Here is a 13,720-nt window from a genome sequence, read left to right as displayed (position 1 = left end):
ATGACCAGAATTCAACTTCTCTTGAGGAACAAAGATTTTACTTTAATGAACTTCGGAAATGTTGATGTTAAAGGAAAGAGGGTTAGTGGAGAGTCACAATCTCAGGAATTCAAAAAAATGCCATTTTCCCCCCATGTCCAGTGCCTTCAGCACAAGACCATCCTTCCTATCCAATCAGCCAAATCGTAACTTCAGTGGCTTTATATCAGGGTTGGTATTTGGCCCCAGGTATCTGACCTGCCATAAAGATGCCATCGTTTTGACCTTGCTGATCTTCAGCTAATGGTTAATGCTGTAAAGCATTTCTATGACCATTAAAATACCCCCATAATAGCCTGACAATCTAATTTCAGTCACGCTGAATGCAGTAATGACCCTATATTATCAGAAGAAACTATTAAGTCACCAGCACAAAGGTTGTTCCTATTGATTTTCTTCTCAGGTTGTCATAATATTCCCAGTCCAAATCATTCCTAAATAACTTACTCTCGTAGAGCTTTATACTCTTAAATTAAAGAATCGCTGTAATACTTCATTGCTTTTTCCCCTTTCTAAAACTGCAGCTAAGCCAACCTTGGACGATATTTATGAACCAGAACCTATTCTGCCTCAGCCAGCATAAGCTTCATGCAAGGAAGTGAACTCCTAGAGTCAGAGAAATTGTATGTCAGGGAGGAAAACCAGGGACAGCTCCTGGAGTCAATGTTGCAGAAATGTTCAGAATTAAATGATTCCTGGTTGTATTAGTAGCTGCCCAGGAGCCCTGTCCAATACCAGGGCCCCGTTGTACTAGGTGTTGCCCAAACGTGTAGTGCGAGACAGTCCCTTCCCCTAAAAGGTTACAATCTAAACAGAGGGTGGGCAAAGGGATCTTAAAAAGTTATCGCCATTTTACAGCTGGAGGAACTGAAGCTCAGGGAGATTAAGTCAGAGATTATATCAGAGGGATAAATATAGGAGAGGGAGAGGAATTATTTAAGCTCAGCACCAATGTGGACACAAGAACAAATGGGTATAAACTGGCCACCAGGAAGTTTAGACTTGAAATCAGACGAAGGTTTTTAACCATCAGAGGAGTGAAGTTTTGGAATAACCTTCCAAGGGAAGCAGTGGGGGCAAAAGATCTATCTGGCTTTAAGATTCTACTCTATAAGTTTATGGAGGAGATGGTATGATGGGATAATGGGATTTTGGTAAGTAATTTATCTTTAAATATTCAGGGTAAATAGGCCAAATCCCCTGAGATGGGATATTAGATGGATGGGATCTGATTTACTATAGAAAATTCTTTCCTGGGTATCTGGCTGGTGAATCTTGCCCATGTGCTCAGGGTTTGGCTGATTGCCATGTTTGGGGTCGGGAGGGAGTTTTCCTCCAGGGCAGATTGGAAAGGCCCTGGAGGTTTTTTTGCCTTCCTCTGTAGCATGGGGCATGGTTGACTGGAGGGAGGCTTCTCTGCTCCTTGAAGTTTTGAACCATGATTTGAGGACTTCAATAGCTCAGACATGGGTGAGGTTTTTCATAGGAGTGGGTGGGTGAGATTCTGTGGCCTGCGCTGTGCAGGAGGTCGGACTAGATGATCAGAGTGGTCCCTTCTGACCTTAGTATCTATGAATCTAAGTGACTTGCCCACAGTCACTCACAGGAAGCCTGTGGCAGAGCAGGGAATGAAACCCAAATCTCCCAAGTCCCAGCCCAGTGCCTTAATGACATGATTTTATTTGGCCAAATACACCCAAAAAGGCAGTCATTATTACATTTCACTGGCTGTGACCCCTATTGGCAAAAGTATTAATATTGAGGGGGAAAACAATGCATACACTAGTTAAAAAGAAAAGTAATTATTTCCCCAGTAGGCAAGAAGCCTTGCTGAAATGGGTTAGCACTCACTGAGGGGCAGTGACGGTCTGCAGACCAGGCTTTGGCTAAGCTAGGATTTAAGGGTGTGTCACTAGATTGTGTTAGCTTGCTTGATCTAAGAAAGCCCCCAGGCCTTAACTCGGTCAGTGTAGCACCTGTTGCAGTACATCTTACTTTATCTTGACTAGCTTTTTAGAAGGTGTTAGTATCATCGAGCTAGCAACCAGGATCTAGCATCCCATCTTGAAATCCTAGTCTAGACAGTGATCATCCAGACAGCATCATTTCCATCTCAGATGCTCTCCAAAGCTCTGAGCACTTTGCTTGACAACATTCGTCAGTCTCTTGCACTTTCCCCTTCTGTAACCTAGACCTTTAATCCCACTGGACTTTTTTTAAAGCCTAGTTTTCCCAGGTGAGTCTGAGATGTCTGCCTGTATACCTAGTTGATACACCACCTCCTCTTTAATATCTGCCCATGCTCCCAGGGGAATCCCACCCCCACATGACAGTGGGTGTAGACAGTGACCCCCACTTTCCCCAGTTAGTGCCTATGAGACTGATTAAACATTTTCAATCCCTATCTGTCTTGCAATGTATTTTCCCTTTTTAAATAGTGCCACTACCTTTATCCTGAGAATAACGGCACCAGCTGGTCCTCTCTGACTCTATTTCCCCCTGGGGCAATGCACATGGAGTGGCTCACCAGCTCTGGTAAAGGGATTGATTCCCTCTCAGAACAACACACGGAGCAAATAGTAAGGGAACACGGTCTCCTGTTTCTCTTCTTTTAAGCACAAACTCTGTCAACCTCCCCAAGGCTGAAAAGATCTTCACCAGCTGTGAAATCCGTGCCTGAGCGAGGCAGGATTCTGGGCCCACAAACAGGTGATCCTTATTCAGGCCCCAATCCAGCATATGTGTAACTTTGAGCATGAGTATCCCATTGCTACTCACTCGCATGATTGAAGTTACACCTGTGAATTAGGGCTTTGCTGGATCATGGCTCTTTTGCAGACTACAGACCTGTACTCCACAGAGGCTCCATAAGCCACTTGGGCATGGGAACAGGATAACAACGGTAGATCTGTAGTGTACAACACCCCCTTAATATAGCCCCCTGATGCATGTGTATTATTATCTTTCCACAGGACCCCTACCTCATTTCTTGCACCATCTATTCTGCTTGCCATTCATCCAGGAAAGTGAAACTGGGTTGGCTAGTTGCATTTACTAGTGATAGCAGCATTCCCAACCCCAAATGTTCAAAAACCATAGACTGGCTTAAAAATCATGACATTTTAAAAATAATACCTATGGGATCCTTTTTATTATTTGTACCGTGATAAAACTTAGGGGGCCCAATTATAGGCCAGAGCCCTGCAGTGCTAGGTGCTGTGCAAACATAGAACAAAAGGATAGACCCTGCCCTGAGGACCTTACAATCTAAGTATAAGACAAGAACCAACAGGTGGCTACCAAACAGAGAGGGAGCACACTAAGACAGTACTAGTCAGCATGCTAAAGAGTGGCCACAGCACGCTAGCTGTCTACCCACTGTTGAGTATTTATTTGCCTTCTTGCTTTTGAGCTACTAGAGCTCATGTTTTCAAGCTTTTCTCTAAAACCGTAAGGGCCAGAGATGTCCTTTTTTTAAAATGAAAGCTGCAGTTCTGATATCATCACATTACTCCAGGAGCTTGAGCTTCATGAAAAGCACCAAGAGAAGACAACACTGTGATCTTCAACTTTTGTTTTCTGATTCTCTGGCACATTCCAGGGGTGTTGTATTTGGGTTTCATCATAGCTCAGGGAGTCCAAAGCCCTATTTTCACTAATTCTTTACTTTAAACACTCATGAAAACATCTCTATTTAATAAAGTTTGCAACCCCTTCATTTCTCCCTCCACCCACTCCCCCTTTCTTTTTTAAGAAACATTGATGTAGGCCCTAAAATGACTGGGACAGTGTGATTTCAAAGGATTTTTTCTCTGTCCCTCAAATCATTTATCATTACTGTTGAACCTGCCTGACTGCATAAACCTGTTAACATGTTAATTATACAGTTCTGTTGTACTGATAACGATTGTGAAGAAGCAACTGGATTTTAAATCAAAGACTGCTTAAACTGACCTTTTGCCAATGCCAAATGTCAAGAGCTCATTTAACATTTGACTAGGATGGGATCGTTAATGTCTCCGTGCATCGCAGACAATGATTGATTCACAATAAATGACATTCTCCCCCGGCCCGGTGCAGTATGAGGCTTATGCACCTATGTAATTCCCTAGCCCCATAGGCCTTGTGTTAAGGGCTTAAGTGGTAAATAGACCTTCATGCTGCCCCTTGTGTATGGTGTGGAGAGATGACATTTAACTTTCTCATGATCTAAGAGTTGCTTCCCGGCATTTCTATTGTGGCACTTACGTTTCATCTGTGAAGGCAATTCCAAAGTATTCTTTCTCCTTCAGGTTGAAATGAGATGCCACCAGGTCGAGCAGCTCCTTGGCCAGAAGCTTTGGCTGGAAGGAAGGAAAGAAAGTGATCCATGAGGTTAGGTTTGATATACTCCCTTGATGCTCCCTAGTACAAGCAGTGAAATCTCTTACACCCTCACACAGACTCGCTAAGGGACAGTCCTGTCGAGAGGGGCTGGAATAGAATGCAAGTGTCACCCATTGGTGAGTGTGTGTCATGGGTCTTCCTCTGTGCCTGATCCACATAGAATAGGACTCTGTTCTAGGGATAGCTAGGGAGCGTTGGCTCTTTAGCTGTAGCAATTCATGCTTTTAGCTCTGGAAGCTCCTGCTTCAATCCCCAGTGTGTCTACCTAGATGGCAGCCATGACACAATATCCTCGTATCTGGAGCCAGTAATGAAAATCCTTCAAAGGGCCTGGTTCTATAAGGTAATTTACGTCCTGAAAGATTCTGAGCACCCTCAACTTCTGCTGACCTCATGAAGTGAATGGGAGTTGTGAGTGGTCAGCACTCTGTAGCACTGGAAGTCAAAATCAAGTAGTCATTTAAAGAAAAACTAATTAATTATTTGTGTTGCAGTAGCGACTAGAGGCCCTAAGCAGGGATCAGAGCCTCATTGTACTAAGCAATGTACACATGCACAACAAAAAGATCTCCCAAAGAGATGACAAGTTAAGTATGTGAGAAGGTAACACTATGAACAAATGCAGTGCTGCAATGGCGGGTCTGAAGACCAATGTCCTCTGTTTACTTGAAAGTGGGCCCCTTTTGAAAATCTTTGACTCTGGCTGAGTGTCAATAGCAAAACCTGAAATCGGGTGACTCGCATCCAGTTTTCACTGGGCACTGCTCTGTTAACAACCTCTGCTCATGATTATTACGCTAGGGCTAGCAAAGCATAGGAACTCTTAGTGGACACTTACAGAATCAGTAAGGGTGGATAGGATCTCTTGCTGGGTCTTTGACTATATCCAGCAGCATTGTAGGGATGCTATATCTATCATTACTGCCAAACTATCCCGTTATATAGGTATGCAGTCAAACCAGAATATCGATTCGATAGCCTCCCTATGGGATTGTTCCACTCCAGTATTTAAGCAGTCTTCTAATTGCAGCAGCTCTTTTAAGCAAGATTTTTCTCCTTGTGGACTAATGAAAATAGTTGGTCCCTGTCTTCTTTAGATCTTGTCTTCATTTATTTGTAGACAGAACATGCCTTAATTGGTTGTCTTTACTTCAGACTCACCATGCCCAGCTTTCTTATCTTCGTTTCCAGAGCTTTTTTATTGAGTAACCTTTAAAAGCACTTTTCTGACAATCTGATTTATTTGGGCATAAGCTTTCATGGGTAAAAAAACACTTCATCTGAAGAAGTGGAGTTTTTTAACCCACGAAAGCGTATACCCAAATAAATCTGTTAGTCTTTAAGGTGCCACCAGACTCCTCGTTTTTGTGGATACCAGACTAACACAGCTACCCCTCTGGTTTCTGACACTGTCATGTTATCTAGGCTTATGACATTAATAAAAACCGTAGCATCAGGAGATCGGGGGTGTGGGACAAAATGAGAAGCACATCAGTTGTGATGACAGAACAAAACTGTTGCCTGCTAGGTCCTCTCATTGTTTATAGGTGAGATTGTGTCATCGGGGTTAGGGTCTTGGGAGAAAAGTGCAGAAACAAAGGCATGTTTGCAAACTAGCTTTCACAGGAGCATCAAATCCAATTTTACCACTGAGGTTCACCAAAGGAGGTGTGTACCTAGCACTCCTGAAGCAATGTGAGGAGACCCTTTTGCATTGTATGCCTTATTCGCCCAGTTTATGTCTACAATTAGTCCTTTCCTCCTAAAATTTCCTACCATAGCAGCTCCAGTGGTGGCAGGCGCTCTAGTATAGACAAGGCACTGGAAGCCACTAGTGTTTACCACCATGTCACTGTGGTCTTACATAGACTAGCACTCCTACTGTTGATAGTACTGGAGGAGCTATGCCAATGTTAGCAATAGTGGGAAATTTTGGGGAAAAAAAGACTACTGTAAACAAGGCCTGTGGGACCAAAGTTCTGTTAGTGACAGCAGCATTAAAACATGGTTATGGCCAGTGGCTACTAGCACAGTTTCCCTGACCACTGTTGATACGGATTGTGGCCCTGTCTACACGGCAAATCCTACTGTTTTGGAAGACCCAGTTACAGTGCAGCAATTGGCAGGCTTGGTTAACATAACTCAAGTCAGCTAAGTGTTGGAGTCAACAGAGTTACACCAGGGATGAATCGAGCCTGGAGAAATTGAGTGATTTGACCATGGTTGTATAGGAAATACGTGGCAGAGCTGGGAGAACCATGGTGTCCCAATGCCTAGTCCTATGCCTTACCCACAATAACCTCTCCCATACCCTCCTGCAGCCCACACTAGGCAGAGTCCAGTTATTGCTGCACTCATAGAGCCATTACCTTATCCTCTGAAATACTTCCTTAAAACTTACCTCTGCCACGAAGCCCATAGCTCACTGGTATTGGTGAGGCAAGTGGCAGCCTAAGACATCTGTTGGTGTGTTTATTTAATTGTTACCTCATCCTACAACAGTTCATCTGTTTTGTCCACCCATTACATCCTGGCATCTAGAGTAGGGATTACTTCTCTGTACAGAGACTAGCACAGTGGGGCCTTGATCTTTGCCTGTGGTTTTTAGGTCCCACCACAACAGAAATAACGAAACAGCAACAGCTATGTTCAGATGTGGCTGTAGCTCTAACAGTTTGTTCCCCACGTATAGAGAGGGCCTGAGTTACTGGACAGGAAGGATGGCCTAGTTGATAAGGGAGTGGAATGGGTCTCCAGGGACCTAACTTCAGTTCTTGACTCAGATCTTCTTATGCCTGATCTTGGCCAAATCGCTTTGTCTCTCTGCTCCCCCTCTGTAAAATGGGGGTGATATTTTCCTACTGCAGAGGGGTGTTGGGAGGATAAAATCCATTAATTGTCTGATGCTTGGACACTATGGTGCTGGGGGCTATACGAGTACCTAGATGGATACACAGAGACAGCTTAATACTTCATCACACCCACCTCAGATTAGGAGGATCAGTGGCAGGACAGAGTAGTAAAAAAGGTCATTTCATTTAAATTTGAATGCTGATAACCCCTCCCCCCATGCCTGCCTCACCTAAATGGAACCTCCCTTGGGTCCTTTTCCATCCCCCTCCCTGCACAGGGGCACACGCAGCAGTCCTCAGAGTCGTATGCAGCCAGCCGGTGGCAGCGGAAGAGGAGAAAGGCTTTTCTGTTTTCCTACGATTCAATGATGACTTGACAAAGCACGTGTGTGGTGACGGCACTGTCTGTGCAGCCACGGCCATTGATTGAGGCCAGGTGAAGCAGGCTCCCCACAATGGCATAGATTGCAGCCCTGAGCTCTGCCCCTGGCACCGCCTGGCAGCTGCTGCTCTGCTACCACGCAGATATTCGATAAAGGAGCCATTATGCGGCCGAGCAGAGAAGCCAGATGTCAGCCTCAGCGGCCATGCTACCTGCCAGGGCAGAACCAAGCATGAGATGTGGTGACATGACACCTCCCTACTCCCTAGGGCAGGAAGTAGTGGGGAGGTCAGATTTGGTGTTTCACTGGGCAGAGAAAATAAAAGGAGTGCTAAATAAATGACCAGAAATAGGCACTCCTGGTCCTGCGGGGCATCAAGCGCCTCCCACTTTGCGTGGCAGCGGCCACAGTTGCTAGTGCTACTACCATTTACCCGTCATCCTCGGGGAGCTCCACTAATCTGAGTAAATGCAAAGTGTTTGCTCATTATTTCTGCAGAGTGGAAGCATCCGACTGATACTACTCATGATGTTGTCCAGTGAGGTGTGCACTGGGGTTTCCGCCTCCCTCACTTGCTCCCAGGTTGCTTGCTCTGTATTCTTCTGACCCAACACCCTTGACAAAACCAAAATGTCCTTCTTGGCCCTTTGCTGCAGTGGGTCAGGAGGGGCCGGGCGGGCGGGGGGGGGGGGTAGAGGAGTGGAGGGAGAGAGAAGTAGAGGGGAGACTACTTCCAGCTATTGGGTGGGTCTCTTTAAAAAAACTGCTGTATCAGATAAGTTGGGATAACCCTTGTCTTGGCAGATAAGGAAAAGAACAATAGATGCAGAGATGGCCTTGGCTCCGAGCCAGGTTAGTTACTGGCTCAGCATCCCTGCAGAGGCTTAAGACTAAAGTTAAGTCCTACTAGTGCTCTCCAAGATTACTTTCCTCAGTCATCCTAAACCTTGTCACAGCTGCGCAAGGTTATTGGCCTTTTTAGTGCAATGGAATGAGCCCCTTCCTTCCCTGCAGAGAGCCCTGGAAGGGATGAGTGTCAGTGACTCTGATTCCTGGTGGCGGGAACTCGCTGATGCTAAGGGGACGGCCCACTTGGCTGGGACCCAAGGCAGGAAAATTCTGGCCGCAGCCTGGATCCCCATCTCAAGACAGACCTGAGTGCTGAAAGTTAACAGTTAAGCAGATTGCAGTTCAGGATGAGAACGGATGAGCCATGACCTCCTTTCGTGTGAGCTACATAGACAAAGAGCTCATTAGCCATGTCCATGGCATGTATTAATTCATTATTAATTTCTGGACTTAACCTTCCAGAGGATGCTTGTTTTGCATTAATAAAACCTCTGCCTTAGACACAATGAAGAAAAGCAGGTTAGCCCAATGGAGCAGAGGGGTCTGCGGTATGACTGGGCATTATTGGGACATTAAGACTTCTCTGCATTAAAATACATCATCCAGACAGTCTGCAGGTTGGATCCTGACGTCAGTCCCACAGGTGTAAATGGGGAATACTGGAGTTACTCCCAATTTACAATCATGTAAACGGGATCAAAACGTGTCCTCAAGTGTGCAAGGGTCAGACCGAAGTGCATTAGTGCCCTACTAGGCCAGTATCTGGCACCCCTCTGCCTCAGCCAGTCTTTGTTTCCTTCCCATCCAGCCTACTCTGCAACCCACACTCTGCCCTGTCCTCAGTTATCTCCATTTCTGCTCAGTTGACAGCAACAGCCCCCAGAATCTTTTGTGCTGGCTGCGGCAACATTTCTAAGGGCAGGAAAGGATTATGGGGAAATATCCAACACGCAGCAGCAGGCTGCTGGGCCAAAACTGGGACAGGGCAGGTGATCAGAAACTCGCAGCTGGAGTAGTTAGGGCTGAAGGCCGGTTTGTTGGCGAGGGATGTGGTACCAGTGCTATTCTTCCAGTATTTCCTTCCACAGGGTGCCCTAGTTGGCTGCTTATTTAGTCTACGTCAAAGGCCACCTCTACAAAACCGCAAACTAAGAAACAATAATGCAATGGAATGTCTTTCTATTTCTAGCACAGAAATCACTGCAGCCCAGATCCTGGTCCTACTGCACAGCACGAGCTGGAGGAAAAGAGAAGGGAGAAGGAATCCTTTCTCTAAGCTGCAGCCTCAGGGATGGAACAGCTTGCCCTGGCAACTGGGCTCCCACTCTCTTGGAGGAAAGGTTGGTGGACCCATGTGCTGTTGTTGTGGAGCCCCTTCCTCGGCTGGCATGTGCCCTGTCCCCACGCCCCTGCTGCGTGGCAGCGTGTGGAGGAGAGCCCTTCAAGAACTGGATTCCCGCCTGGCCTCCTCAATTCCTACTTGGTCACATTGCACAGCAGATCTGCCAGGGCTGCATGGCAGGCTGGGCCCTCTGTGCCTGTGACAGTCAGGGCAGCGTCACCTCTGAATTATACAAGAAGCGAAGCTTTGGTGCCTAGACACAATGGTGATGGGCTCGTTAGGAATGGATTGACATGACTGTCTGAGTGGGTGACTTTTGACAGGCTAATAGTCTGGATATTGAAACCAGATCTGGCAGCTCTGAACAACTGAGGCATTCCTTCTGCCCCCTTGGGAAGAAAGACGAGCAGATGGGTATTCGTTAGAGGCTGCCTCCTTACAAACACAGCAACCCAAACACCCTGCAGCACGCTCTGGGCAATGTCAGAGAGGTATTTATCTGACATGGTGTTCGATGCACAGCAGCAGCTCATCGTTTCTGCCTCGATAGCGAGGCACAAAATCAACACCGGGCTGGGGCTTGGTTTCTGCAGCCTAGAAGCAATCAGCTCCTTACGCAGCTTGGGTCCTGTGAAACGGCTGCTGGGAGCCAACTTAGTGAATGAAAGCAGAGAGCATAGCAACACATGGCTTACAAGAGGACTAAGCAGTAGACTGGCAGGGGTGGGGAACTGGATGATCCAACTGTGTTGGTGTTGGTCCTGCTTTGAGCAGGGGGTTGGACTAGATGACCTTCTGAAGTCTCTTCCAACCCTGATATTCTATGATTCTAACAGGCCTTTGTCAGCTCCTTGCACTGACTGGTAGCAGTTTGGTACTGATTGGTAGCAGCAGATTGCTGAGCAACTAGAGGTCTCATATGCTCAACTGGAGTCATGGGTGCTCAGCATTTCTGAAAAGCAAATTTCCTGATGTCTGTGTGCCAAATCCTAAAGTCTTTGCTCAGACAACATTCCCATTGGGCCAGACCCTGAGGGCTGAGTAAAAATTGAGCAGGGACCTAAGAATTTGGCACCAGGATTACAAAGGAAGCCGTTTTTAATTAAAAACAGGAGCAGATTGCTCCATAATTTGAGATGTCCTGTATCAACCTCTGAAAGGCCTCTGTTTGCTTTGAAGAGCTAGTGAACACAATGTATATTTGATCACAGAACTGCCAGTGCAGGCTTGGATCTATTCACAGATCTGGCTTGGCCACACCACTTTTCTTTGCAGCACATGAAAAGAATGCAAATTTGGCTGACAGAGAACCCATCATAATATCCCTGATGCCGTGGCTGAAGCTGACATATGCTAGTGACAGCCCCAGAGAATTGCATGAATAGTTCTTTCATGCATGGCAAATGCTAACTACATTTTCTTAGGTTCATTTTAAGGAGCATTCAAAAGTGACAAACTAACATCAGCACGTTGTTCATTCCTCTGTGCGCTGCCCTTATCTGTGGACTGATAATATTTTACAGGTGTCTCTTTTTAATTGGACTTGCAGGCAACTCACTGATGTAAGGTTGGCTGTGGAGGAACATGACAAATAGTAAAAGCAGATTGAAAGAGGAGAAGCAGCTCTCCCTGCACACGCTGAGGAAGAGGGGAGATGGGGGAACACACCCTTCCCCAGGACAGGAAGAGGAGGGATATGCCTTCTAGATGAACGGAATCTGTGCCCCTCTCTGCTCGCCCTAACTTTAAGCCCTCGGAACTCAAGGTCAATTAAAAAGGGGGGAGGGGACTGCAAAGGCTGAAGTCATTTTTGTTCAACAAGTTTCAAAGGGGAACCATTTTACATGTTTTCCATGTTGCTACTGAAAGGCGAGGCGGGGGGGGGGGGGAGAGGATAAATTTGATAAATGGGAAAAACAAAACAAGAAGCTACATCTTCCAATTTTGTAGGAAATGTGGACATTGTTGGGCTTTCCCAGTTTGTTAAAAGGCTACTTTTGAATGGAAGAAAAGAGCTTTGCCTGATAAAAATTCAGCCAGTTCTAGTGGTAACACATGCATAAGAGTGAATGTGGTGCTCACAAGAGATAGCAGTAGCTCAACAGGCCTGGAGACCAAAGTGCTCTGTCCTAAGAACAGATATTGTTCCGAATGGAGCAGTGCAAACTACCCCTACCCCAGCAACATGCCTCACGCCTGACTTGGAGGAATCTCATCCAACAGCAAGGGAGCAATATCATTCCCTGCTCAGTCTCGCACCCCTTACCCCCTCCCACACCGCAATCCCATGTCCCAGCCCTGAGCCCTCTCCTGCACCCAAACTCCCTCCCAGAGCTTGCACCCTGGAGCTCCTCCTGTACCCCAACCCCCTGTCCCAGGCTCATCCCGGAGCCCCCTCACACACTCTGAACCCCTCAACCCCAGTCCATAGCCCGCAACCCACCCCTGCCCTGTGAAAGTGAGTGAGGGTGGGGGAGAGCGAGCAATGGAGGGAGAGGGAAGGGAGTGGGCGGGGCCTTGGAGAAGGGGCAGGGCAGGGGTTTTTGGGTTTTGTATGATTAGACAGCAACTCATAGGTGTGACACTGGCAGACCAGGTGCCAGTTCATGCCAAGGTCCCCAAGTCTCAGCTGGATACTGACAAATACATTGCTGGTATCAGTCTGGCTCATCTCAGTGTTAGTCTTGTTAAAGCAAACATTAGGATTATAAGAATGTGTTTAGTGTTTTAAACTTTATTGAATGCTTGGGGGTTGCTGCCTGCATTAATCTCTCTTATAGGATCCATATCCCCTATTCTCAGGTAATATTTAAGCATTTGTATTGTAAGACTATCTGACTCTGTAAATCACCAGATGAGAGATTAACTAGTATAACTAGTTATATTATAGATTAACTAGTATAACGTCCTGGCCAACAAGGAAGGCCTATGGACACCAGACAGACTATTGTGGAACATTAAAGAGAACAATACATTTTGTTGTACTGCTCTACCCGGCCGCACATCCCACGACGAGGAGCCACGCCAGTGAATTACTTCCATTAGCTGAGTTCACAGCTCAGAGCACAAGGGAGCTGGGAGAGTGGGTGGAAAGGGAATAATAACCGTTAACAAGAAGGAACTATATCTCTAGGCTCTTTGGACTCTGGGGGGCAAGGCTTTCTAGGCATAAGTAAGAGAACCCCAGCTGCTTAGCCTGGGTTAGCCCTAAAGGATATACAGAGCTTACTTACTATAGATGCTTCTATTACCTGTTGAAACTTAAGACTGTAACTGATTTGTCTACATACATTTACCTGCTTTAGCCTTGTAAATAACTCGTTTCTTTTTGAACAAATCTACCTATAATTTATTATAGGATTGGCTACAAGCATTGTTTTTGGTGTGAGGTCTAAGATACACTTGACCTGGAATAAGTAACTGGTCCTGGAGTGGGAGTAACATGGATATTGCTGTGGTTGGTAGGCCAAGGCAATGTTTCTCAACCTTTTTGATACCAGGGACCAGCCTGCTGCCTTCCTAAATTGTGTCAGGGAGATCTCAGGGATCTGCCCTGGTCCACAGACTGGTCATTGAGAAACTCTGGTTTAAGGGACCATCTATTACAAAGGCATGCTCATCTGGATGGTGAAATAGATTGGAGTACCCACAAGGACTATCTGTCATGTTTAGGCTATTAAAGTTCCAGAGGACTTTACACTTGATTGGTGAAATCCAAGTATAGCCCTCACAACCCATTTGGGGTTTGTGCCCTGGTTCTTAACTGTCTACCCTGAGGTTGATACTCATGCTCTTCAACCACTCCAAGCAGCTTGACAGCTAAGACAAATGATTTCCTCCTGGCACCACTGGTCTGGTTTTGTAAGGTG

The 13,720-nt window shown here is 46.2% G+C and overlaps 1 protein-coding gene across 12 annotated transcripts in view; it reads right to left on the bottom strand.

The window, feature by feature from the left end:
* Window positions 1-13,720, bottom strand: part of FRMD4A (FERM domain containing 4A) — a 545,903-nt gene that overhangs the window by 124,602 nt on the left and 407,581 nt on the right. For all 12 annotated transcript variants that reach the window (XM_038383022.2, XM_043498286.1, XM_043498253.1 and 9 more), the window contains one exon: window positions 4,288-4,382. In XM_038383022.2, coding sequence (XP_038238950.1) covers window positions 4,288-4,382 — 95 coding nt within the window. The remainder of the gene's footprint in view (window positions 1-4,287; window positions 4,383-13,720) is intronic.

This window comes from Dermochelys coriacea, chromosome 1 (assembly GCF_009764565.3).
Source record: "Dermochelys coriacea isolate rDerCor1 chromosome 1, rDerCor1.pri.v4, whole genome shotgun sequence".
Taxonomy (NCBI): Eukaryota; Metazoa; Chordata; order Testudines; family Dermochelyidae; genus Dermochelys; species Dermochelys coriacea.
The sequence above is the reverse complement of the archived record's forward strand: the minus strand, read 5'-3'. Positions and strand labels throughout refer to the sequence as shown.